The sequence below is a fragment of the Bactrocera dorsalis genome, chromosome 4 (genome assembly GCF_023373825.1).
Source record: "Bactrocera dorsalis isolate Fly_Bdor chromosome 4, ASM2337382v1, whole genome shotgun sequence".
In the NCBI taxonomy this organism is placed as follows: domain Eukaryota; kingdom Metazoa; phylum Arthropoda; class Insecta; order Diptera; family Tephritidae; genus Bactrocera; species Bactrocera dorsalis.
In genome coordinates, this window is record NC_064306.1 from 27,586,759 (window position 1) to 27,609,432 (window position 22,674).

At 33.1% G+C, this 22,674-nt stretch overlaps 3 protein-coding genes and 1 non-coding gene across 11 annotated transcripts; 3 read left to right on the top strand and 1 right to left on the bottom strand.

Moving 5' to 3' along the window:
• The first annotated feature begins 251 nt into the window (after positions 1-251).
• On the top strand, positions 252-9,060 carry LOC105224973 (ribokinase). 6 transcript variants are annotated; one of them, XM_049455415.1, is made up of 6 exons: positions 7,223-7,301; positions 7,815-7,938; positions 8,005-8,094; positions 8,153-8,281; positions 8,353-8,549; positions 8,616-9,060. In XM_049455415.1, exons 2-6 carry the CDS (start codon positions 7,867-7,869, stop codon positions 8,962-8,964), a joined length of 837 nt encoding a protein of 278 aa, XP_049311372.1. In that variant the 5' UTR covers positions 7,223-7,301; positions 7,815-7,866; the 3' UTR covers positions 8,965-9,060. The 6 variants fall into 6 exon arrangements, with proteins under 6 accessions (XP_049311370.1, XP_049311372.1, XP_011201553.1 ...); XM_011203251.4 differs by having other exon boundaries at positions 7,223-7,247; positions 7,815-7,947; XM_049455414.1 differs by having other exon boundaries at positions 7,279-7,301; positions 7,815-7,947.
• Positions 8,987-9,906, bottom strand: LOC105224972 (translation machinery-associated protein 7 homolog). 2 transcript variants are annotated; one of them, XM_049455417.1, is made up of 3 exons: positions 9,891-9,906; positions 9,453-9,464; positions 8,987-9,356 (listed from the first exon to the last, which is right to left on the bottom strand). In XM_049455417.1, the coding sequence occupies exon 3, from the start codon at positions 9,339-9,341 to the stop codon at positions 9,147-9,149; it is 195 nt and encodes a 64-aa protein (XP_049311374.1). In that variant the 5' UTR covers positions 9,342-9,356; positions 9,453-9,464; positions 9,891-9,906; the 3' UTR covers positions 8,987-9,146. The 2 variants fall into 2 exon arrangements, with proteins under 2 accessions (XP_049311374.1, XP_011201549.1); XM_011203247.4 differs by lacking the exon at positions 9,891-9,906 and having other exon boundaries at positions 9,453-9,477.
• A 960-nt stretch (positions 9,907-10,866) lies between these two features.
• LOC105224974 (ADP,ATP carrier protein) lies at positions 10,867-22,566 on the top strand. Of its 2 annotated transcripts, none has more exons than XM_011203252.4 (4): positions 10,867-11,025; positions 21,278-21,587; positions 21,680-21,807; positions 22,004-22,566. In XM_011203252.4, exons 2-4 carry the CDS (start codon positions 21,282-21,284, stop codon positions 22,476-22,478), a joined length of 909 nt encoding a protein of 302 aa, XP_011201554.1. In that variant the 5' UTR covers positions 10,867-11,025; positions 21,278-21,281; the 3' UTR covers positions 22,479-22,566. The 2 variants fall into 2 exon arrangements, with proteins under 2 accessions (XP_011201554.1, XP_011201555.1); XM_011203253.4 differs by lacking the exon at positions 10,867-11,025 and adding an exon at positions 17,409-17,567.
• LOC115066064 (small nucleolar RNA psi28S-3327) lies at positions 19,158-19,302 on the top strand. Its single transcript, XR_003845703.2, has one exon. It is a non-coding gene; the product is annotated as a small nucleolar RNA psi28S-3327 (small nucleolar RNA).
• Positions 22,567-22,674: the final 108 nt, after the last annotated feature.

A 22,674-nucleotide genomic window follows, 5' to 3' on the forward strand; every position in this document is an offset into this window, starting at 1 on the left:
TCAAAAGGCTGCTGGATTCATTTAGAATTAGTATTGCCCATTCTATTAAACAATATACCACCCATAATATCAGCTTAAAATTTGCATCGTTAAAATTAGATGGCCGCCATTTTCTACAAATGCAACTCTCCAACTATTATTCAGCGAAAACAGTTGATCTCTTTTGCTCTTACGTAACGCGGGCAAGTAAATGTCAAAAAGGCGCCATTTTTACAGTTCAATGTTATCTCGTTATGTCCCTTTCACGCACGCCAAGTTCGTAAAGTGAAATTAGTGTTGTGAAAATATCGTTGTGACTGCGTTTCTTTACATCGAAATGTCATATAGCGTTGTTGGTTAACTAATATTACCAATTTAAGAAGAAATATTTAATATTTGGAGACGTGCACTTACGTTTCTGTAAAAATAAACTGCGAATTAATGAGATATATAGTTAAGTGAAAAATCGCAGAAACTTACGCTACCACTTGGACGCGGTAGCGTATCGTGTTCGTTGATTTAGAGTGTGCAGTAATAGTCTACATTTTCTCCTATTGGAACTTTGTGTTCTCAGTAATTAATAATTTGGTCTTCGCTTTATATTAATGAACAGTTACCATAATTGTGTTTTTGCATTTGATATATATATCTGGACAATTGGCAGCTAAGAATAAAAGTAAGCATGTAATAAATGCAAATATTTGATGAGATGTGCTCCTAGATGTTCTTTCAAACACGCCACGAAGTACAGTAGGGCGAATTGCAAAATATAATCTGTGACATTTTAATGATGGCCAGAAGAATTTCAAAGCGAAAACAAAATTAGACTTGGAAAGAATTTATTTAAGTTCCCAAAAATATATTGGGTATAGCTTTATATTAGTTTTTGTGCGATTCGCGCCAATATTTGACAATCGGGGGAAAGGTTTAAAGAGTTGCCACACGGCCCTATCGCCCTATCATTAGGGGATGAATTGCACAGACTATGTTAAAAATAACTTATTTTTGTATGTTTTTTTAAATAAGCAGTAGACATATAGTAGCACATCTATTTCATTCATAGAAAAGTAATAATTTGTTAATCAATCAAAATATATTCCATTGTTTGATCATCAGAAAACTACATGTGAAATAAGGATGCGCGTTGATAAAAAAGCTCACGTCGTAGAGGCGAAGAAAACGCGTTCTTGTGTCGTTCGGTTGGAAAAAGTTTCATCACCTCCATTAAAAATAACTAGAAGTAGTGGTGTGATCCCTCGTGGAAACGCTCAACAACACTCTGACGAAAAAAAATTCAAGGGACCACTTAAGAAGCGACCTATTGCAGAAGAAAAATCCACATCAAATTCACCAAGTGTTTCTACTCCAAGTTTAACACACAATTTAGGCAAAGCCAAAGAAATGAAAGACAAATTTAAAACTCCTTTGAAAGGTCATAAGACCACAACACCAAAACCCGTTGTTCCCGAACTTCCTCCACCTACAATAGCAGCGGGCCGTTCAAGGAGAGCAATAAAACCAAATCCGAAATATGCAAGTGAGGATATGGTTACACCAAAGATCATCAGAAATGTGTCAGCGCTTGCAGGAACATCAGTAAAAAGGCCAACAATTGTTCCAGAGAAACAACGGAAAAAGTCCACAAGTAGTTCGGATGATTTTTTCAATAAAGATTCCAGCGACGAATTGGGTGCCAACGATTTCGATGATGAGGAAGTAGATAAGCTGTACAAAGAAATAGAAAAAGAAAGTGATTCCGATTTCTCAGACGAACCTAAAGTTGTCGAAACACCTGTAAAAAAGCGGGGGCGGCCTCGAAAAAATATACCACCAACCCCTACAAGTACTCCTGCAACTCCTCGGCCTACGCCTGCATCTGTATTTAAATCACATTCATCACAACTTCAATTATTACGAAAGACATATGCAGCAAGTTTAAATAAGTCAATTGAAACTTCGATTGGGATTAAGCGTAAGCACAATGAATCTGCGACTGCAGGTAGTAGCAGTGATAATGATAATGAATCTGCTGGTATTGCTCGAAAGCGTGTATTGTTAACAAAATCGTTGATGGTTCGAGAGAGTAAAACTCCCAGTTCCAATGACCTCAGTATGATAGTAAGGAAGGGCAATCAAACACTCAATGGCAACAAAATTGTGAAAATGAAAAGTGATGCATTGGAAAATGAACAAGTCAAACGCAATTCAACAATTATAGAAAAACGTACACTTATTGATGGTGATAATGTACCAATTAAATTGCAACAAAGTAAATATCTACAAAATATGCGTAATATCAATAATAGTACTACGTCAACACCATCAACAACACGTACTTTAATAACATCCACTAACAAGACACAAAATGCAAGAATAATGGCAGTGGAAAAGCGTCGCAGTGCTTCGCCCGCTCCTCCAAAAATTACAAAATCCCCTAAGGAGGAGAAAACTGAAGAAAGTGGTGAAAAAAAACTGACGGATGCACCACCTTCCAATACTGATGATTTCGAAACTATGCCAACTTTTACCATTGTCAACATCAATGACATAATTAACAAAAAAGGTGATGTGCTAATATCAAAGGCGGGTAAACCACAAAAACCTGAAGAAGGTGTAAATCCAGAGCATGAGGCTCCGGAACCAGTTAAAGTAAATGAATATAAACTTGGTCCTGGACGTCGTAAAGGTTTGCTTGCCGAAAAAACCAGCGATCCCAATCGTTCGAAAAGTCCGTTGACCACAACAAAAAAACCAACGCAGAAAATTCTCAATCATACATTACTTAAAAGAACTTCGTCAGCGAATACTTCCGGTCTACGCAATAAAGCGCATTCAAATACTGCATCAGATAGACCAGCTCCACGCATACTCAATTCAATGGTAGCGAAGAAAACTCAACCGGTTAAGCCGATGATAGCGAATTTCGAGGATTCGGCAGACGACGAAATTTATCCGCTTTCTCTTGATGGCGACGAGGAAGATGTTGATGATGATGAGGAGGAAGATGCAAATGAGACTGCGGACCCAGATGAGGATTTCGATGATCCAGATGAATCATTTGAGGTTGGTAAAAATAAACTTCCTGCCAGCACACCGTACCAACAAAAGAAAACTGCGCCGTCGTTGAAGGAAAACTCACAAACAGCCCTGAATCGACAGCCGGCTAAAAATATTGTGCAACGTAAAATCTCACCGGAAAAAGTTGTGATCTCTCGTCAAGGTGATAAGATAATTAAGAAAATTACTTGTTTTGAAACATGGTATGTCATCATACCCGAAGAAGTAACGCCGAAAGTCGCGAGAAATATACTGGATATACCTCTTATTAAGCTAGCCAACGTGGCTGCTCAGATTAACTTACCATCAGAGGATTGGAAGAGTAAAGTGACGTTACACGAATTGTCACCATCAATGGTAGCGAAAACAAACTTGATCACATACACTGGCGATCTAAAAGAGTACAATATCTCGGAAAGCGATCGTGGCCGATACCAGCCTTCGTGCGTAATGTTTCGACGCTCAGTTAATGATCGTACGAAATCGCGACTTCCTTACGATAGAGCTGTCATATTCAAAAACAAAACATTCTTTACAAACATCGAGGGCAAAAATGTCAAAATGGTTGGAGCACCCAGCACAATCAATACACACAAGGATGTCGAAATATTGCTTCAGATTGTGGACACGTTAACACTGCAAAGCTCTCTCGTTGAGCCGACAAATACAATGCAATAGGCAATGTTGCCAAACATTTATGGCACAAACAAAAAATCATTACAACTATTTTTATGTACTCCCAGGACCACATTATAACTATATACATACTTTAGTTCGATATAAATATTTTTTAAATTTAAGTTATAAAACAAAATAGCTTAAATTGCAAAACTCGATAAGAGCTTTCAAATTGATTAATCGAAAAACTGTAATTGAATTACTTAGGCATGTAATATTAAACAATCACTTGAGTGCACAGTTTTATTGATATCGTTGCAAAATCATTGTACATTGTAATACCTTCTTAAGTGGATATCAGAATAACGTTTAATTGCATACAACGGTTAAACTCTTAATATAGGGAACAAATTCAAATAATTTGCAACGGTATATATTATAATATATAGTATATGAATTTGTGTATGTATAAACTATAACTTGCATAGGATTATAGTAAAGTCTGGATCCATATTTATAAAAACTTATTAAAAAGTTCTACAAGTTCGTTGAACTTTTTAATTACAAAACACTAGTGCGTAGGTGTTGAAAATCAAATACTTCACAATGAACTTGACTTATTTCATTTTTTGCCAAGAAGAGAGAAGTTAAAATATAACGATGCATACATTGATATGTGTAGCTATTACATATATTACATAGTACATTTGTAAAGTCTTTCAGTAGTAGTAAAAAAGGAAAAGAAAAAAAGAAAGCATCTCACATTTGTTAATATAATTATGGTTATTTTAGTTACGTAACGATTAAGTATTTTATTATAGCCATTAATAGCCAACTTAAATCTAATTTATAAATTTCTACACGGAAAAAATCAAGCGGTTGGTATAATAAACCAATTTTTTATGTTTATATAAAAGTTTTACTTTGATGCCTATAAATCGCTTGGTAGAGAGAAGGAGAGGGAGGTGAAGTATGAAGTGTTTGTTTTTTTAACTACTGCTGAACTTGTTTTAATTCATTAACAACGCGAATTTTCCGAAAAGGCCATACCTATTGCACAATATTTGTTTAAATTGGAAATATCATTTTGTAAAAATTTAAGATATATGGTACATGTATCAAATTCGGTATATCTGAAGTGATTAGCGACCCCTTAAAGGACCAGTTTTGTTTTTCTTTCATCTATTAAATACCCATAATATGTAATTGCTTTACTTTGCTAATAAAGAATATCTGAGTAAAAACGCTGTTTTTCTTTTACATTTACGAAGTGGCAACGCTTTCTACTGTTTTCGTCGGGGTGGCAACGCCGAAGGAGTGCGTTCGGCGACAGAGTGGTATATATATTTGGGTTTGAATCAAATATCGGTTCACTATATACCTGAAGGTATCGCGGCCTGTAGGTGATATGAAACATTCTATTGCAGGGGCTTGAAGTTCCTAATAGAGCTTTTACAGAGCTTATTAAGTTGTCCTGCAAGACTAGTGTCTCATACATCTCATGGTAATTTTGAAATTTCCAGAAGTTTATTAGCACAATACCCGTATGGTATAAAATATTTAAGAAAATAATAAATTTCCCTAGAATTCCGTACATGCCTTAATTATTATTTGATTTCAATTTTTTTTTTTTGCTAAAAAAATTTATTAAAAATTGAAAATAGTAATTTGATTAACACTATGTGTTGCCTAACAGTCTTTATAATTACCATTTTTAATTTGGTTTATTCTATTAATAGTATTAATACAGTTTAAAAAATACTTATTGGATAAATGCGACTTTAAAAATTATATAAAAATTAATTTTTAATGAAATATAAATGAATACATATATATATTGTTAGACCCTAGGGCTTAGCCATTATTTAACGTTTACCAATACTGCTTTTAGAAATAAGGATTAGTTTTTACAAATTTTATTTATGAAAGGATAATTTACAAAATAGCATGAATTAGTCCTAATTTTATACTACTATATAATTTTACATATTTTTTTCAATTGAAATGCCAGTGGGCGTGGTCTTATTGTATTAATTCAATTAATGGAATGGTGTTTTTAGTTTAGCAGAACTTTCAAGTAGTTTGTGCCGGATAATTTTACAGTAATATCATATCAACTCGCAATTTGCTAGGCACCGGATTATACGTCCGATTTTTACAATTCCGCGTTATTTTTTGCTCACATTTTGTTTATACCGAGATCCTGTATAGGATATTTACATCAACGGTATGTGAGATACCTTCTATTACTTTCTGTTGAACGATTTCTACAATTATATTTATTGTACTTGCTTTTTCCACATTTATAGACGAAAGCATAAACCAAAATAGTTTTAAAAACTACAATAAAAACAAAAAACATATTTAAAAGTTTTTATTTTAAATATAATTATAAATAAATTCGTTTCGGTTATTTTAAATAAATATCTTGTTTAATTTTTTTGGTTAATACTACACAATTCAACAATACTTCTTAACAATGTATATATGATTTTTTATAAAAACAATTTTCACTAAAAATTAAATTTTATTTTTTTCATCGCAATGTTGGGGTTAAGAATAATATTTTTATTTTTTAATCCCGATGCTTAGAATAGATTTTTAATTTTTAAATCAAGATGTTTAAAATTAAAAATTTTAAACTTCTTGTTTTCAAATTGAATTAAGTACACAAATGTGAAAGAATATTAATTCTTAAAAAATTTATTTTTTAATTATTAATTTTTTTTATTTCTCAATACGGTAGTTTTATTTTTTTAATCCGGGATGAGGGACTAAATTTTTTTATACCGTACTTGAGCTAACAATAAAAAAAAGATTTAATTCAAATGTTAATTAAATATTTTTTTTGCATTAGTTGCAAATCTGTGTATATATCAGCTTTTATAACTGAAGACAAATATTTGGAAAAGGTTATGTATATAAATAATTATAATTTTATAAAAATAATTACGTGAATTTTTATTATTTATAAAAAAATGCCATATCATAAGATTTATATATTTATTTCTTTTTGGTAAATCTAATATCAATTTATTTTTCTTTAATTTTTTTATATTGCTGAATTCAATACCAAGCAATTTTTTTAGTGTATGAACATTTAATACTTTTGTTTTAAATAAAAATAAATAATATCGAATTGTCATGTAGACTTGTATAAATAACTTACATATGCATTTATAACTTTCCTCATAGGAGCATAGTATTATTACAAAACTTTGTTTAAAATAGCTATGCTTAAGGCCTGCCAATGTCTACAAAGATTGCTTAACTATGATAGTTTTGTTGTTGCGCTATCAACATTAAAATACTCTCCAAAAAAAAAAAAAAACAACTGATTTTGCATATATGGAAGTAGGTTAAAGCATTCAAACTTTTTATACACACATTAATAGTTATAAATATTTGTCATAATACTATTGCATTTCGTAAATATTGATAAAATGTGTGTTAGATTAATTAATGTACATAGTATGCATACTTATTTTAAAATATGCATTTACAAAATGTGCTTATCTCATTTTTGATCTTCTAATGCAACACTATTAGTAAGGTCATATGCGTCAGAATATTAAAGGATAGTGATTATGCTTGTACGTTGGTAGCTAACATGAATTTATAAATAATTTGTTTTATTTATCTTAAAAGTAATTACAAATTGAAAATATCTTTATATATATGTACATATGTATATATGTATGAGTGCCAATTTAGGTGTTCAATTAGTAGGTGCAGGTAGTTAATATGGTTGCATTAAGTGTTGAATTTTGTTATCAGTTCGTTAATGTACATATATAATTGCGATAATGTGAAAACCATCCGTTTTCAAATAAATAAATGAGAATCGACGAGATAATCGCATTAAAAATAGTCACTTTGAATTCGCAGCTGTCAGTCTGTAAAAATCTGAGGAGAAAATTCTGACAAATAATATATTTTAAGATACATATTTACACAATTGAAAACAGGAGTTTGAAGAAGAGAAAAAATCCAAAATTTAACGAAAATATTATTTGGCCACAAACTTATAAAAATATTAAGCAATGGACGTTCTGGTGTTTGGTTCAGCAATTGTTGATTTTGTCGCGTAAAAACATATACATATGTACATATATAAGCATATTAGTGACAATACCATTTTCTGCCAAATTTATTCACAGATACGCCAACCGGCTACCAAAAGCTGGTGAGACACTACATGGCCACAAATTTATGACAGGATTTGGTGGTAAAGGTGCAAATCAATGTGTTGCGGCGGCTCGACTTGGTGCAAGTACAGCAATGGTAGCAAAAGTGCGAAACAACAAACGTACATGACCAAATGGAATGAATAATAATTTTTTTTTATAGTTGGGAGATGATACGTGGGGCAACAATTACTTAGAACAACTGCGGTCGGAGAATGTGAATGTTGATTTTATCAAGCAATGCAAAAACGAGGTTAGTTATTGAAATGTATCTTATCTAAAAAATGTACTATTATATTTTAATATCACAGACGACAGGTATTGCGCAAATATGTGTCTCGGATAGTGGAGAAAATCACATAGTTATCGTTGTTGGAGCAAACAATTTATTGAGTAGAGATGATGTTATACAAGCAAAAGTCTTGTTCGATAGGGCCAAAGTAAGATAATATACAATGATTATGAATTTTTAGTTCAGAAGTATATTTGTATATTCCTTTATATATTAAAGGTACTAATATGCCAGTTTGAGACGCCACTTGATGCGACGTTAGAAGCTTTGCGAGCTTTCAACGGCATATCCATACTTAATACAGCGCCTGCAGTTGAAGATACACCAGTTGATTTAATAAAATCCGCTACGATATTATGCCTAAATGAAACCGAAGCAGCTATAACAACGGGCTCTGAGCAGATATCAACTCTAACGTAATTAAGCAAATTTTTTAGTTTATGATTTCTGTTGTTACTCTGAAAATGTTGTTATGATTCTAGGCAAGCTAAAGTTGCAATGGAACATCTACTAGAAATGGGCGCTAATAATGTAATTATCACATTAGGCGCAATGGGTGCAGTTTATGCTAGACGTGAAGAGCCAGAAACGTTTATTCATGTACCGGCAGTTAAAGTGAATGACGTTGTCGATACAACCGGAGCTGGTGACGCTTTTATCGGTGCATTAGCGTACTTTATGGCGCATTACCCAGAATTTCCATGGCACCAACACATAGGCGCAGCTAACCAAGTTGCTGCCTACTCTGTAAGACACCCGGGTACACAAGCGAGTTTTCCGAAACTGGATCAAGTGAATAAACTGACTGAATTTGCGTGGTACGAGATATAAACAGTTGTACAAACATAGCATGTTAACACACATTTTCTTATTTTATTTACAAAAATTTATTAAATAAAGTCTGCTTTTACTCGGCAATTTTACATATTTTTTTGTTTTGCATCTGTGTTAGATGTGCAACATTTATGTAGTTATGAACATTAATCGATTCACAAAATATGCCTGCGGTAGTATCATTTCTTTCCCGATTTCTTGATTCCTCCTCCCACCAATGGACCCTTTTGTGACGCACGTTGTTTCGCTTGCTCGAGCGCTTTCTGTGCTTCCTTTTGTTTTTGCTTGAAGGCAATCTCATCGTCATCCATTTCCTTGCTTTCTTTTTTCGGTGCCTTCAATGGTTTCTTTTTACCACCTTCGCGACCAGACATTTTGTTGCAATTTTACTAAAAATTGGTATAAATGTGAATGTTAGATTTTCAGTATATTAGCCACACGTTTTTATACAAAAATTGTATGCCCAAAAATGTATCTAAATTTACCTAACTCGTGCAGTCACGTCATAGATAACTTGATACGAGACTCTTTAGTTCGAGAGAGAGCTGTCAAAACTCGCATTTTTTATAACATTTGCCAATGATGCCACTGCTGAAAAAAATTAGATTGGGTATATAAAAAATTATACAAAACACTAAATTAAACACTTTAAAAATGCATACATATATAAATGCTAAAATGCAAAATCATTAATTAATTTACATAAACATTTATTTTGCCAAAATATGTTCGCACAGTTTCATTTCACATTAATTTCCTCAAGTAATTATAGCGCTGCTCTTCTGGCAACCCTCCTTTTTGACTAACTGCTGATTGGCGTCACCCTGATTGTGTTTTGTTGCCAGCTCAAAAAACAGATCAGGGTGCAATGCCAGCTGACAAGCGAGAGAGCAAGAAAAGAGATTCTGATCAATTTATCTATGGTCACGTTAACGAAACAATACAATTTGGCCTTTTTCTTGTGACTTTTGACGTTTCATCGGCAAATGTGCGATGTGTCTTTAATATTTTTTATCGACTTTGGATTTTTGTATAATCGAAGTTTCAGAGTATTTCAAGCCTCGTTGCGAGGGATGGAGATATGTTTCTAGATATACCGAAACTGAGACTGAAACCACATAGAGGAGTTATTTTTTGCATAAACTAAGTTCAGTGGCATAGCACTTACTTTCATTTGTTAGTGCCCATTGACTGCATGTCATGGAAAATAGGCCCGAGAACCTTAAAATTTAAGCGAAATAATTTAGATATAATTAGTACTGTACGCCAACCGGACTTCGGACTCAATTGACTTTCGACAGGCACTGGCCGCCATTCACAGCGGAGTCATCATCATCAACACCTTCACCGACTCCCTTCCCGTGATTGGCGTTCTTGGAGTCAAATCACCACCCATAGCAGACGAAGAACTCCAGCTGCCGCGAGAAACGCGAGTGACCCCAGCGCAACTTCGTTCTGGATACTGTAGCAGGTTAAACTACTACTTATCCAGAATAGACCCTGACATACCCAATGTATGTCCTACATGCAACGAGTCTCCGCATGATACTGGCCACTTTTTGCATGCCCTTCGAAAGCTACTCATCTAATATCCTCCTCCCTACGGTTCAACCCTGTCGAAATAGCACGTTTCTCGGGCCTCCCGTTAGATGACGTCGACGACAACACAAATGACCCTTACCATCCTAGCGGGAATTAGATATTCCGTTAAAACAACAGCAACAGAAATAATTAGTGCCATGAAATGTAGGTACATAAACATAAAATTATATAAATATTTCGATAAACTAACGAAACAAATTGCACTCTGTGTCACTAGCGCTTAGTAGCACAGGGTGACTAAGATCAAGGGCATTTCAACACATTAGCCCATTTCCAACTGTTCCACTTATTCGCAGAGCTACGAACATATTCGGAGGCGCATTCGTTTTCTTTCATTTCAAGTGTAGCCGCACGAGCTCGAGCACGCGACTTGTCAACGCCGAGTGGGAAAATCTGATATTCTTCAAAAGAATTTTTTACTGTGTCTCTTTTGTAAGAAGTATACAAAGCAAAAAGGTATTGTACATTTTTAATATATTATTCACTTAATTTTGAAATATCAAGTAAAAGAATATGGTTATTTAAAGTGTAAATAGGAAATGTGTGTGAAAAAGTGACCGGAAGATGAAGCGTTGTTAAATCAACTCTACTACCGTGCTAGTGTGCCATTGATTTTTCTCTTAATTCGCGATACCACTCGGCACTTTGCTTGTCAGTTGTTATGTAACGAACTTTTTAATTTGCACAATTCCACAAACTTAATTTTAAAATGACTTAAAGACGGTTTTTTAAAATTAGTTAGCTTTTATAAAATCAACTGGACCAACAAATATACAAATTTAAAAGGCTTTTAATGTTATTTGCTATTTGTCTGCAAGCATATACATACACACATACATATATTTAATTAGGCAAACTAGTGGGAGCGGTGACAGCATTGCGTGTGTAGCAAAAACATGCCCGCTTCCCGTCAGTCCGTGTTCCTGCGTAAAGTTAAAAGTGTTCACCAGTCACAAGGTAGACTTTCATGCTTGCGATTCCGTTTTCATAATTCCTAACCTAGAAATGTTAAAATAAAAATAATCTTCAAGAATTTCTGAGTGAATCGAGCGCTTGTGCATACATTCATACGTACACACATCGTAGCTGCGATCATGGTATGCTTGTGTTTGTAGGCTCTCTGGCAAGTGGCAGCCAACTTGGCAGCTACTTGCTTTGCACAACGTTATTGAGCGGCGTTAAATCGAAAGAGTTTGATGCCATCTTTCCCCGTGCCATCTCTACTTTGCGACTCATATTCTCTTAAAAATATACATTCAACTAATATTGTATGTATATGACATATTGCAAACACATATGAACAGAGCTCTTTGCACTAAATGGTATGGGAAAGTTTAATTTTTATTTGACTCAGCAGTTACCTCTATAAACTCTTTTCTCTTAGCAGTTCAACCTTCGTACACATGTATGTATGTATGCTGTCGTCAAGTCGGTAAAATTTCCAAACACAATAACCATTCCATTGAAAGTGTTGAATACGTTTCGTGTATACCTTGCGGATACTAGTGGTGGTCCGCTTATCGCAAAATGAAAACTATATTTTAAGGTCATCCCATGTGACAAACTTATATACATATACTTTTCTACGTAGCAATATACATACATACATTTTTGTTGTGTCTACTGCGCTTTAATGATTTATTTCTTATTGTTGTGCGTCCTCGCAGCACAGTGCAGCATTTTCGTAGAATACATGGAAATGCCAGAGGCTAATACGGGAGCGTAGGTACTCGTTTCTGACAACCTATATAATTCCAAATGCGGTTACCTGCGTGTTTTTGTTAACTCTAATCAAATGCAGCTGACTGATGACAACTGTGTTGCCGGTCAAATTTTCAATTTTCAATTTGATCTGCAAAATGTCTGAATAAGAGTAAGAGTAGTTAGGCTTCAGAAGTAGGTAGAACTGGTTTAAGCCAAATTCTACCAAACAAAATTGACAAAAGAGTCAGCAAGCTGGATGTATTGACATACACACATACAAATATACATACATATGTACATATGTATGTAAGTATGGAGTAGACTTGTTCATATTGTCTGCGACTTGAGCAATTTCGAAGAAGCTGCATATACAAACTACTATATTAGCTAAGTAATTCAATAGCTTTTTTGTTTAACTTCTGTGAATAACCGGATATTTTCAGTTATATTGAAGAGCAATTTGGGGTGAGTTGCGTTTTGCGTGTTGAAAATCGTAAGAATGCCGACGCCAACGCATGTAATTAATTTGTTGTTTTGTAGTAAAATGACACTTGTTGAGTGCCTTATGTGTGTAAAGGCTTAAATTGTTAAAAAAAAAAAAAACAAAAACAAAAATAATAATAAATAAAAATTCGTCGTAATACGAAACTATTTATTTGTTGCTGTATTGTTAAAAATAAAATTATTGTTTAGATAACAATAATTACTTTTACTTTCCGTTGGTCGATGAAATACATGAAATTTGAATTGAATAAGTATTTTTATAAGCAAGTTAATATAAGGACTTGAATAAGTGCTGCCACAATAATAGTGCTAGATACTTGAATTGAGCTTATATTTTCATGTTTTACTTAAATGTGATAAAAATAAATCACTTAAAGTTGCTGTTGACTGTCGGCAAATTAAACCACTTAATCACAAAGGCCGGTAGTAGAAAGAATATAAGCTAATAAAAAATTAAATAAATTTAATAAACATTTTAATATGTTTTAAATTTATATAATATAAACATATGTATATACACATATTTAAATTCATTTGAATAAAATAAAAATAATTTTAAATTTTATCAATGAAAAACGAAAATCAATTACATTGCCAACACGTCCTTGATCTCTTACGCATTCTGCCCTCAATTTCAAGCTGCCACAATACGGCCATCAACGCTTTCGTGCTCTTCGCGGACCACTTTCATGCTGCAGCACCGATTGGCACGCATCGCTGCAATTAAAAAAGTGCGTATTGGTTGCACTTTTTCGCGTATTTTAATGTACCACAACATTGTGGCAACTTGCCAGATGAAATGCAAATTGCAACAACAACACAAGCACTGCTAAAATTTGTGCGTACGTATGGTTTAAAAACACATCAAGTTGGTCAAGTCGAAAAATTTCAATGGCACGCCAGCAAGCGTCTGAGTATTCTTCATATTCCAGTAATGAGGTTTTGCCAAAACCGGTTTTAAATGAGTTCATTGGCTTTGATTTCGAGAAAGCTTAACGCTTTTGTTTTAATAATGAAAATGTTGAACTCATAATAACGCAAACTAAATTGTTTTTGCATGTATGTAATTGCAAATTGAAATTTCTTTTTTCTCAAAAGCTTTCCAGAAGAGCTTAAATTTTATTTTGAGATATCAAAATGTTCGATTGAGATATCCACATTATTACTATTATTTTGTATAATAACCTAACCTTCTATATAACACTTGTTAAAGGGTATGTGAGTAAAAATAAGTGGGGATAAAGTTTTGAATAAAGATGAAAAATATTTTGCCTAAATTGAACTACAACAATTTTTTTCTAAATTAAAAGAATTCACAAAGTGTCCAATTTATGCGTATATTTTTAAACAAAAGTGTTACTCGATATTCTCGTCTATAAAAGAATGTGTCATAAAAAGGGGATTTCCCTCGATATAGTTTTATCGTTGTTATTGTTACAGCGGCAGAAAACATTCCTGAAGTAATTTCGAAGAATGGTACTGAGTCCTCGGCTGGGTAAAAATCCGGGTCTTAGTCCCAACTGTCGTGAAAACGGTGCAGAATTCTGTTTGTATTATTGATACCGAAAGCTGTGGGCAAAATAATTCCTGAAGCAGAGGAATACCGTGTTATCGATAAAGTGAAGTGATACAAACAAAGATCGTTACGTGCCTCTTAAAAAAGTTTTACAAAAAAATATCAATATTAATTAGAAAAATTGTGTTAATTATTATTGTCATTGTGATATTGCAATTCTTTCGTTTCGTTTTGATAGTAAATAACTCTTCCGCTCCACCGACAAGACAAAGTTCTTAAAAGCTCAATTACCAAGAATTGATAACATTTGCTGGTTGTGAAATATCTAAAATTGTTTCGTCTACAAAAGCATTGAAACCAATTTATCGTCAAAATAATGTTTTTGATGCCTTTTGATAGATCTTTCCTTCAAAAGAACCATACAAGTTGAAACTAATTTAATAGTCGTTTTTTTATTTAGACTATGAATACTGTCCCACTGATTTTTGTATCTTGAAAAGGGTATATTGAGTTTGCAACAAACTTTGTAAATAAATTTCTTTATAAAATATATATACATACATATGTATAAATGATCAGCTTGACGAGCTGAGACAATTTCACTGCGTCTGTGTTATCACTTTTAAGTCTTAATTTGTTAAAGAAATGCTTTTTTCTCGCAGTGTTTCCGATGTATACGCCTCCACTGTACTATAAATTCTTTCAAAAATATATCTATTAATTTTACAACATACCAAAAGCTCTTGTCAATCACAAATAAGAAAACCTCATATACATACATACATATGTATCTTAATATGTATAGTATTTACATACATATGTACGTCTGCACACATGCAAGTTGGCCGTGAAAATTTTGTTTACCTCACACATCTTCAATGCGCAGTACGCATGTTATCTTATCATAAGACCGCTAGTTACTGAAGAACATAAAAAATTACGTAAAATAGGATAGGGATTAGTGGCAGTACATACATATGTACATACATATAGCACATTGCCAATACTTTGTCGTCAAGCTGCTTGGGCTAAAAAGTGTGAAAATGGTTAGCATTATTTAGCACCTTAGTCCGACGTTTTTGCGTAAATTGCTAACGGTAGAACATACATATCTAAGGGGGGTTCCAAAATTAACGCAAAATCTAAATCTCTTCTTGAAACACATAGATACATAGATACATGTGTATATATGTATAAATATTTGATTCAGCAGTCATATGCGTCGAACTTTAGCTGCTACAAACCTACATACATACATACTTGTACAACTTGTGCAAATGAATGACTTTCATACACAAATACATGCATAGCTTTGTTAGCGCGTGTGTAAAAACACATACAAACATACGAGTATGTACATGTGTGCGAGAATGTTACGTCAAATTCAAAATTTCATGTGCGAGACGATCACATGCCCCTTGGCGCCCCACACACAAACGCGTTTTTTGCTGTATTTTTTATAAGTGTGTGTATGTGTGCTCGTGCTATTCACGTCGCGTTAATTCTTTGCTAAGTTAATCTCTCCTACAAACATACAGTTACTTAGTAATAATTCTTGGGCTAATACAACTTCTGTGAGTGATATTGTGCGTCTTCGCAAATCAGCGATTACGTAAATACTGAAGGAAAAAAGTACGCAGTCAATGAAAACGTAATAGCCGCTTATCGTTTCGGCAGCAAGTGTCCTTATCAGCGCTGAGCAAGTTGGCCATTCGTCAATGCTTTCGCGCCGACATCTGCTCAGCATTGACGCCACCCACCCACAGACGCCTATTTTTTGCACCTTAGCATTTACCCGAATACTTTTATTTATAAGTGATTTGAATGAAGCATAGAGTGAAGAAAGCAATTGCGTTTTTTGCGGCCAAAGCCAAATTACCGAAGATTTTTTGCTAAATTTAAATTTAATTTTAGTTCAATGCCACTATTATTGTTTAAATGCTGTAAAAGGCATTATGTAATAACACGCTGCATGTACATACATACATTTCTATGTATGTATGTACATATGTACCGTATGTACTTATGTTTCTCCTTGATTGTTGGCATTGAGCGAAAAACGAGCGCTATCTGCTTGCCACCAAGTTGGCATTAGCAACAAATACATTGCTGCTGAGTGGATTCTTAAGTAGAAAATTGAAAAGTCGGAGAAGAATGTTACTCGCAAGTTTTTCGTTTTTTAGAATTTCCTTTTTTTAATTTTTTTAAATTATTTTTATTAAGATTTTTTTTTAATTTTTTACTAAAACTGTTAAATATACATATATGTATAATAATAGCTCAAAATTGAAGGGAGTAGCATTATTTTTATTTTTTGTTTTTTTAATAAATTTTTGAAATTTTTTCATAAACACTTTTTATCATTTCGTCGTATTCTTTTAAAATAATTTGTATTAATATATATAGTTTTTAAATTTTTTATTAAAATATTTATTGTTTTTAATTTTTTCAATATTAAAATGGTGTCTATATTAAAAATAGCGGAAACAATTTTTTAATTTTATTTATTAATTTTTTATTTAATTTAATTTTTTAATAATTTTTGGAAATTTATTCATCTACATTTTTTATCATATATTTGCATTTTCAATTTCTTTCATTTTTTTACGTTTTATTTTACATATAAATTCAAAATAAATGATCGCGAGCATAAAGAAAGCTCTTTCGCAATCGCCACAGTGACAGCTAACCAAAGAAATCACTTTTCGCTCGTGTGTATGTGTGCGTGTGCCAAGCTTTCTATGCCACCTTTCATAAGCTTAAACGTGCATATATACGTGTGTGTGTGCATGTATTCTCACCATTTTCACACGCTCATTCACCAGCGTTTTGCTAAAATGTGTTATAAAACCAAAAGTGCCAATGTCTTGTCGACGTTGGCCTTCAGCGAGAAGCCGTAATGTAATAGAAATAATACATATAATCATGTGGGGGAAAAAGCTCATTTCAAGCTCTCACGCTCTCTTTCGCTTGTGTGTGTAACAAAGCGCAGGCGTTCCCTTGACCGTTCGCTGGCTGCCAGCCGCTCTCACTTCCGTGCGTTTGCGCTCTCTCCCGCCTCAATGCCACCAACTACGTAGGCAGAGGGTGCAAAAGCGCATTGCAGAGCTTTCAACAAAGTTTTGCTTCACTCAACGTCGCCATGTAGAATTTCCAATTTTCCATAAGCAATTCAGCGGCCGTCCGGTGCAGACCTAAAGCTTGGAAGAGGAAGAAGTGGGCAATAGCAATTAACACATTTTTGTTACTGTGATAAATTATACAAAAACAAATAGTACGTAATACAAAAAATTTATTAATTTTTAAATTTATCATTTAAAGAAAATATTGATATGAAAAGAAACTGAAATGCAATTAAACTGTGTTATGGCAAGCATTCAGCAATTATTACAAATTAAAGCGAGAGTTGTTATGCAAAAGTGTTTGGAGTTTGCGAAAAAAGTCGACTGCAATGGCAAAGCGTGCAATTATCTAACACCGAATGCGTGCTTGAGTGAGCTTTAAACTGCTCAAAGGCAACTTTAAAGTAATAATAATCAAAAAATATGAAGAAAGGTGAAGACATTGAACGCTGTCTTAGAGAAATGGTGTTTTTATTAGTGCAAATTTTCTGAAATTTTATGAAAAAAAACTGATACTGAAAAATTGTGTGCCCCGAGGCAGAGGAACTGTTATGCAACCACATCTGTTATTGTAGACGCTTCGTGAAAAAAGTTCGTTCGTTTGTTCGGTCGATCTTCGTTCCATCGCTTGTTCGGCGGCGCTCGATTCCATATGCAACAACAACAGTGTGCCAACGCCACAATCAGCTAACCTCGTATTGATAAAAAAGCGGTTTATGTAACATAACGGTTATTATACAACAACACAGCGCTGCGCTTAAGCAGTTGACTGCAACGACCCAAAAAGCACTTTGCACCCTTTATACTCGCATATTTATTCTAAGCGTTTAAGTTGGAAATGATTTTGCAAAAATTATGTTCGTCTTTAAGTCAGTTAGCAGGATTGTAGCGCCTTCTTCGTAGAATCTTCTGCATTGAGGTGTTTTTTAATTATCGATTGATTTCTTGTTCTTGTTGGCCACGTGCCGCCCCTTAGGGCCAGCATTCGATATTGTGACGTAACAATGAAGTGACGCACAAATATGATGTCGGTAGTATTAGTTAATATACATAAAGACATACATCTATACGAACAGTATATGTACTTCCATACAAGTATAATTATAAGAAAAATTTTAAAACCAGGCCATAAAGTCGAAGAAAACTATCGCAGCGCCATTATTTAAGTGTATGTAAACATGCACACATATACATACATACACATGCATACATATGTACAATTGTTTGCATATTTGCACTTGAACCACATATTAGATAACAGTTTTAGACGCAGTGCGTATGAGTAACATCAGCTGCCCATCGTTAGGGTGAAGTGTTAGTGAGGCTGCGTGGCGTATGATGAACATGAATGAAAAGAACTTTCAATACGCACATACAGTGGCGGGCGTATAATTAGAAATGCCTTGGTGGTCTTTAAAGTTATGCATTGAAATTAATTATGGCAAATCGGAAAATACTATGAAAAATACAATATTTGGATGTAATATTTTTAGTTACTTTTATATTTTTGTTTAAAAATTATTTGTAAGGATCGTTATCTCAAAACAATAATTGCTTTAAAATATTATAAATATATAATTTTTTTAAATAAATTTTATTACTTAAATATTTATTTATAATTATAATTTACATAAGTTGTAGACAAAGTAAAGGATTTTCCTAAGTTAAAATTCAATTATTCATTTTACCAATAGGAAAAATATTATTTTATTATTAAAAAAAAAAATTTAAAAATACATAATTTTTGGGCTTATCGAAGACCATGTACGCTTGTCATTCTACATTTATGTGGTTCAAAACTAAGCCAATAGCAATTTTTGTTACGACGGTCACTAAACGTCTTGATTTTTTGTGATACTTTAGTAACACTTACGTGCAATTACAAAAAAAAAATATTATTATTATTATTGTTATAATTTATAAATATTATATAAAATAGCGGTGATGGTTTATTAAGATTTAAAAACGCATTTCTGAATTTTAACAAATTGGAATTAGAGATTAAAGTAGATTCATTCGATGCTAAGAAAAAAAGTAGTTATTAATTATTTAAAATTTTTTTCACGAGTTCAAGCATACATATGTACATATGTGTGTATGAATATAATTCATTTTAATTATATATTTATACATTAAATTTATCTCACAAAATTTTCCAAGGCCTTGTCGGTTATTCACAGAATTTTTGATTTGCATAATAAATTTTATTGAATTAGCCACTTTCTCGAGAAAATACTTATTTGACATATTCTGCTCTGCAAATGTGATATAAATTTATTTTTTCAGAAAAAAATTAATAATTTTTTCAGAACAAAAAAATAACAATTACATATAAATATTTTTGGCAAAAAATCTTGTTTGCAAATTTTTATTTTTTTTTCGCTTTTCTTCAACTCACTTGAATGAGTTCTAAAATTAAATAAACACTTGCGCATATATAGCGACTGATCTTGACTGTTGCCAACATACATATATATACAAACATACAAATATATGTTATATGTACATATCGACAGAAGCGTGTTCTCTTGACGTCAGTTGATGATGCATTTTGGGCAATGAATTTGAAAAATTATTTAATTTTTAAGTCATATTTTATTTTTTGTGGCTTCATGGCAACAATTCTTGAATTCATATTTTCTTGGAATTGTCCTTAAATATAATAAAATGTAATAAATAATTCATGAAGTTAATAATTTCGACTTGATGACTCTTTTAAAGAAACTTGCTATACATATGTATGTGTGTATGTATGTAAAATATCCAATTCCAGCTTTGCTAACTGTGCGTTTATCTGAATCAGCGCTTGTGCAAAGAGGCGTAAACAAAAGCATTTCATTATTATTATAAATTGAAATTTGATACCAATGCAATATGAACTTTAAATTGAACTCTGAAATTTTATACTACGTACATATGTATGAGAAGTGACTTATTTAAGTAAATTAATGAATTGAGAAAAAATATTTTTTTTTTTAATTAAAACTTTTAATAAAAAAAAATATTTCATAAAAAAATATTTATGGTAAAGAATTATTTGAAACTTTAATATAAAAACAAACAATTTATTAAATTAGTTGAAACTTCAAAATAAAAAAAAAATTATAAAAGAATATAATCAATAATAATAAAAAAATATGGTAATGTTTAATACAAAAAAAATTCTTGGGAAAAAATTAGTTGAAATTAATAGAAAAAATATAGTAAATTAAAATAAAATAAAATATGGTAAATATTAATATAAAATATTATTTAAAAAAATTTATTAAATTACTTGAAATTTTAATACCATAAAAATATTAAAAGCTATTTAAAATTTTTAGTCCATATGTACTTAGTGCGAAGTATAAAAATAATGTAGACCACGTGCTAATTCCATAAGACTCAACTTTTCAGCTTAAAAGCCGCATTGAGTCACACTTAGCAACGAGACTGAACTTCCATAAACCAGTTTTGCTCGAACCACTTTTTCAAATACAAACTAGGTTGAGTTGCCTTTGTATTATATAAACACATAAACACATAGTACAATTATGTATGTATGTGTGTGTAATAATTCTAAAATTCCATGTACGCTTATCGCAAAAAAGTACCGATTTCGCGCTAATAAATGCGTTTGTGTGTGAAGCGAGGCCGCTAAGCGTGTGTCTCGTCGGCGACGTGCGGCGCTCGCGTTCCGCTTTTGTGTCTGTGATGTCATGAGTGTCGCGAGTTTTGCTGATATCATTATAAAAAGCAATAAATTCAATTTGCGCGTGCCATTTACAGTTTCAATTGTTTTTTGAAAGAATATTAATTTACTATCAATGAAATTGTCGAAATTGCAACTAATCTTAGAATTTTCGATTTAATTTAATTACAGCATAATGGGCAAGGATGGTAAAGCTGCTGATCCCCTTGCATTCGTCAAGGATTTCGCTGCGGGCGGTATCTCTGCTGCTGTCTCAAAGACTGCTGTTGCACCCATTGAGCGTGTGAAACTGTTGTTGCAGGTTCAACACATCTCAAAACAAATCAGCCCCGATAAGCAATACAAGGGCATGGTTGATTGCTTTGTCCGCATTCCAAAAGAACAAGGTTTTGCGTCATACTGGCGTGGTAACTTGGCCAATGTTATCAGATACTTCCCAACTCAAGCTTTGAACTTCGCCTTCAAGGATGTGTACAAACAGGTGTGTGTTATGTCGAGCACTACTTTTGTTGCTATTAATTGAAAATTTTCTGATATTAATTAAAATGTATATTAATTGTCTTTGTTTGGCAGGTTTTCTTGGGTGGTGTTGACAAGCACACTCAGTTCTGGCGTTATTTCGCAGGTAACTTGGCCTCCGGTGGTGCTGCTGGTGCCACTTCTTTGTGCTTCGTCTACCCCTTGGACTTTGCCCGTACCCGGTAGGTTTTCATATTCAATAATTACGGAAGACAGCAATCCACAAAGAATTAAATTCGCTTAAATTCCTTAAAAAAATAATAATTTATGCAATTAATTTTTCGTGGATGACTGTAGTTATGAAGCATCACAGCTTTTGACCTTTTTTAATACTATTGTAATAATTAAAAAATTCGCTTATTCCTCTTCTCTATACAGTTTGGCTGCTGATGTCGGTAAGGGTGGTCAACGTGAATTCACCGGTCTTGGTAACTGCTTGGCTAAGACTTTCAAGAGTGACGGTCTTGTTGGTTTGTACCGTGGCTTCGGTGTCTCCGTACAAGGTATCATCATCTACCGTGCCGCTTACTTCGGCTTCTACGATACTGCCCGTGGTATGTTGCCCGACCCCAAGAACACACCCATCTACATCAGCTGGGCTATTGCTCAAGTTGTTACAACTGTTGCTGGTATTGTATCCTATCCATTCGATACTGTGCGTCGTCGCATGATGATGCAGTCTGGCCGCAAAGCAACCGAAATCATCTACAAGAACACACTGCACTGCTGGGCCACAATTGCCAAGCAAGAAGGTACTGGCGCCTTCTTCAAGGGTGCCTTCTCCAACGTACTCAGAGGTACTGGTGGCGCTTTCGTGCTTGTATTGTACGATGAAATCAAGAAGGTCTTGTAAAGTAATTAACACCTACTATCTAATTGAGCTAAAACAATTATTTAATTTAAATATTAAAATAATAAAAACAAAAAATTAAAAAAAAAAATACCAACAAAAAGCAGTTACCATACATTATTGAAATAAGCGATATAAATAAATAAATGTAAAACAAAAAGGTTGCAAATTGTAACAATACGAAGATAGAGCGAAAAAT

What these genes read in the sequence shown, in the direction of transcription:
- LOC105224973 (XM_049455413.1), top strand. Translation starts at nt 1,117, where the DNA reads ATGCGCGTTGATAAAAAAGCTCACGTCGTAGAGGCGAAGAAAACGCGT.
- LOC105224974 (XM_011203252.4), top strand. Translation starts at nt 21,282, where the DNA reads ATGGGCAAGGATGGTAAAGCTGCTGATCCCCTTGCATTCGTCAAGGAT. An exon ending in TCAAGGATGTGTACAAACAG is followed by an intron (nt 21,588 to 21,679) that starts GTGTGTGTTATG and finishes TTTGTTTGGCAG; the next exon opens with GTTTTCTTGGGTGGTGTTGA. An exon ending in TTGGACTTTGCCCGTACCCG is followed by an intron (nt 21,808 to 22,003) that starts GTAGGTTTTCAT and finishes TTCTCTATACAG; the next exon opens with TTTGGCTGCTGATGTCGGTA.
- LOC105224972 (XM_049455417.1), bottom strand. Translation starts at nt 9,341, where the DNA reads ATGTCTGGTCGCGAAGGTGGTAAAAAGAAACCATTGAAGGCACCGAAA.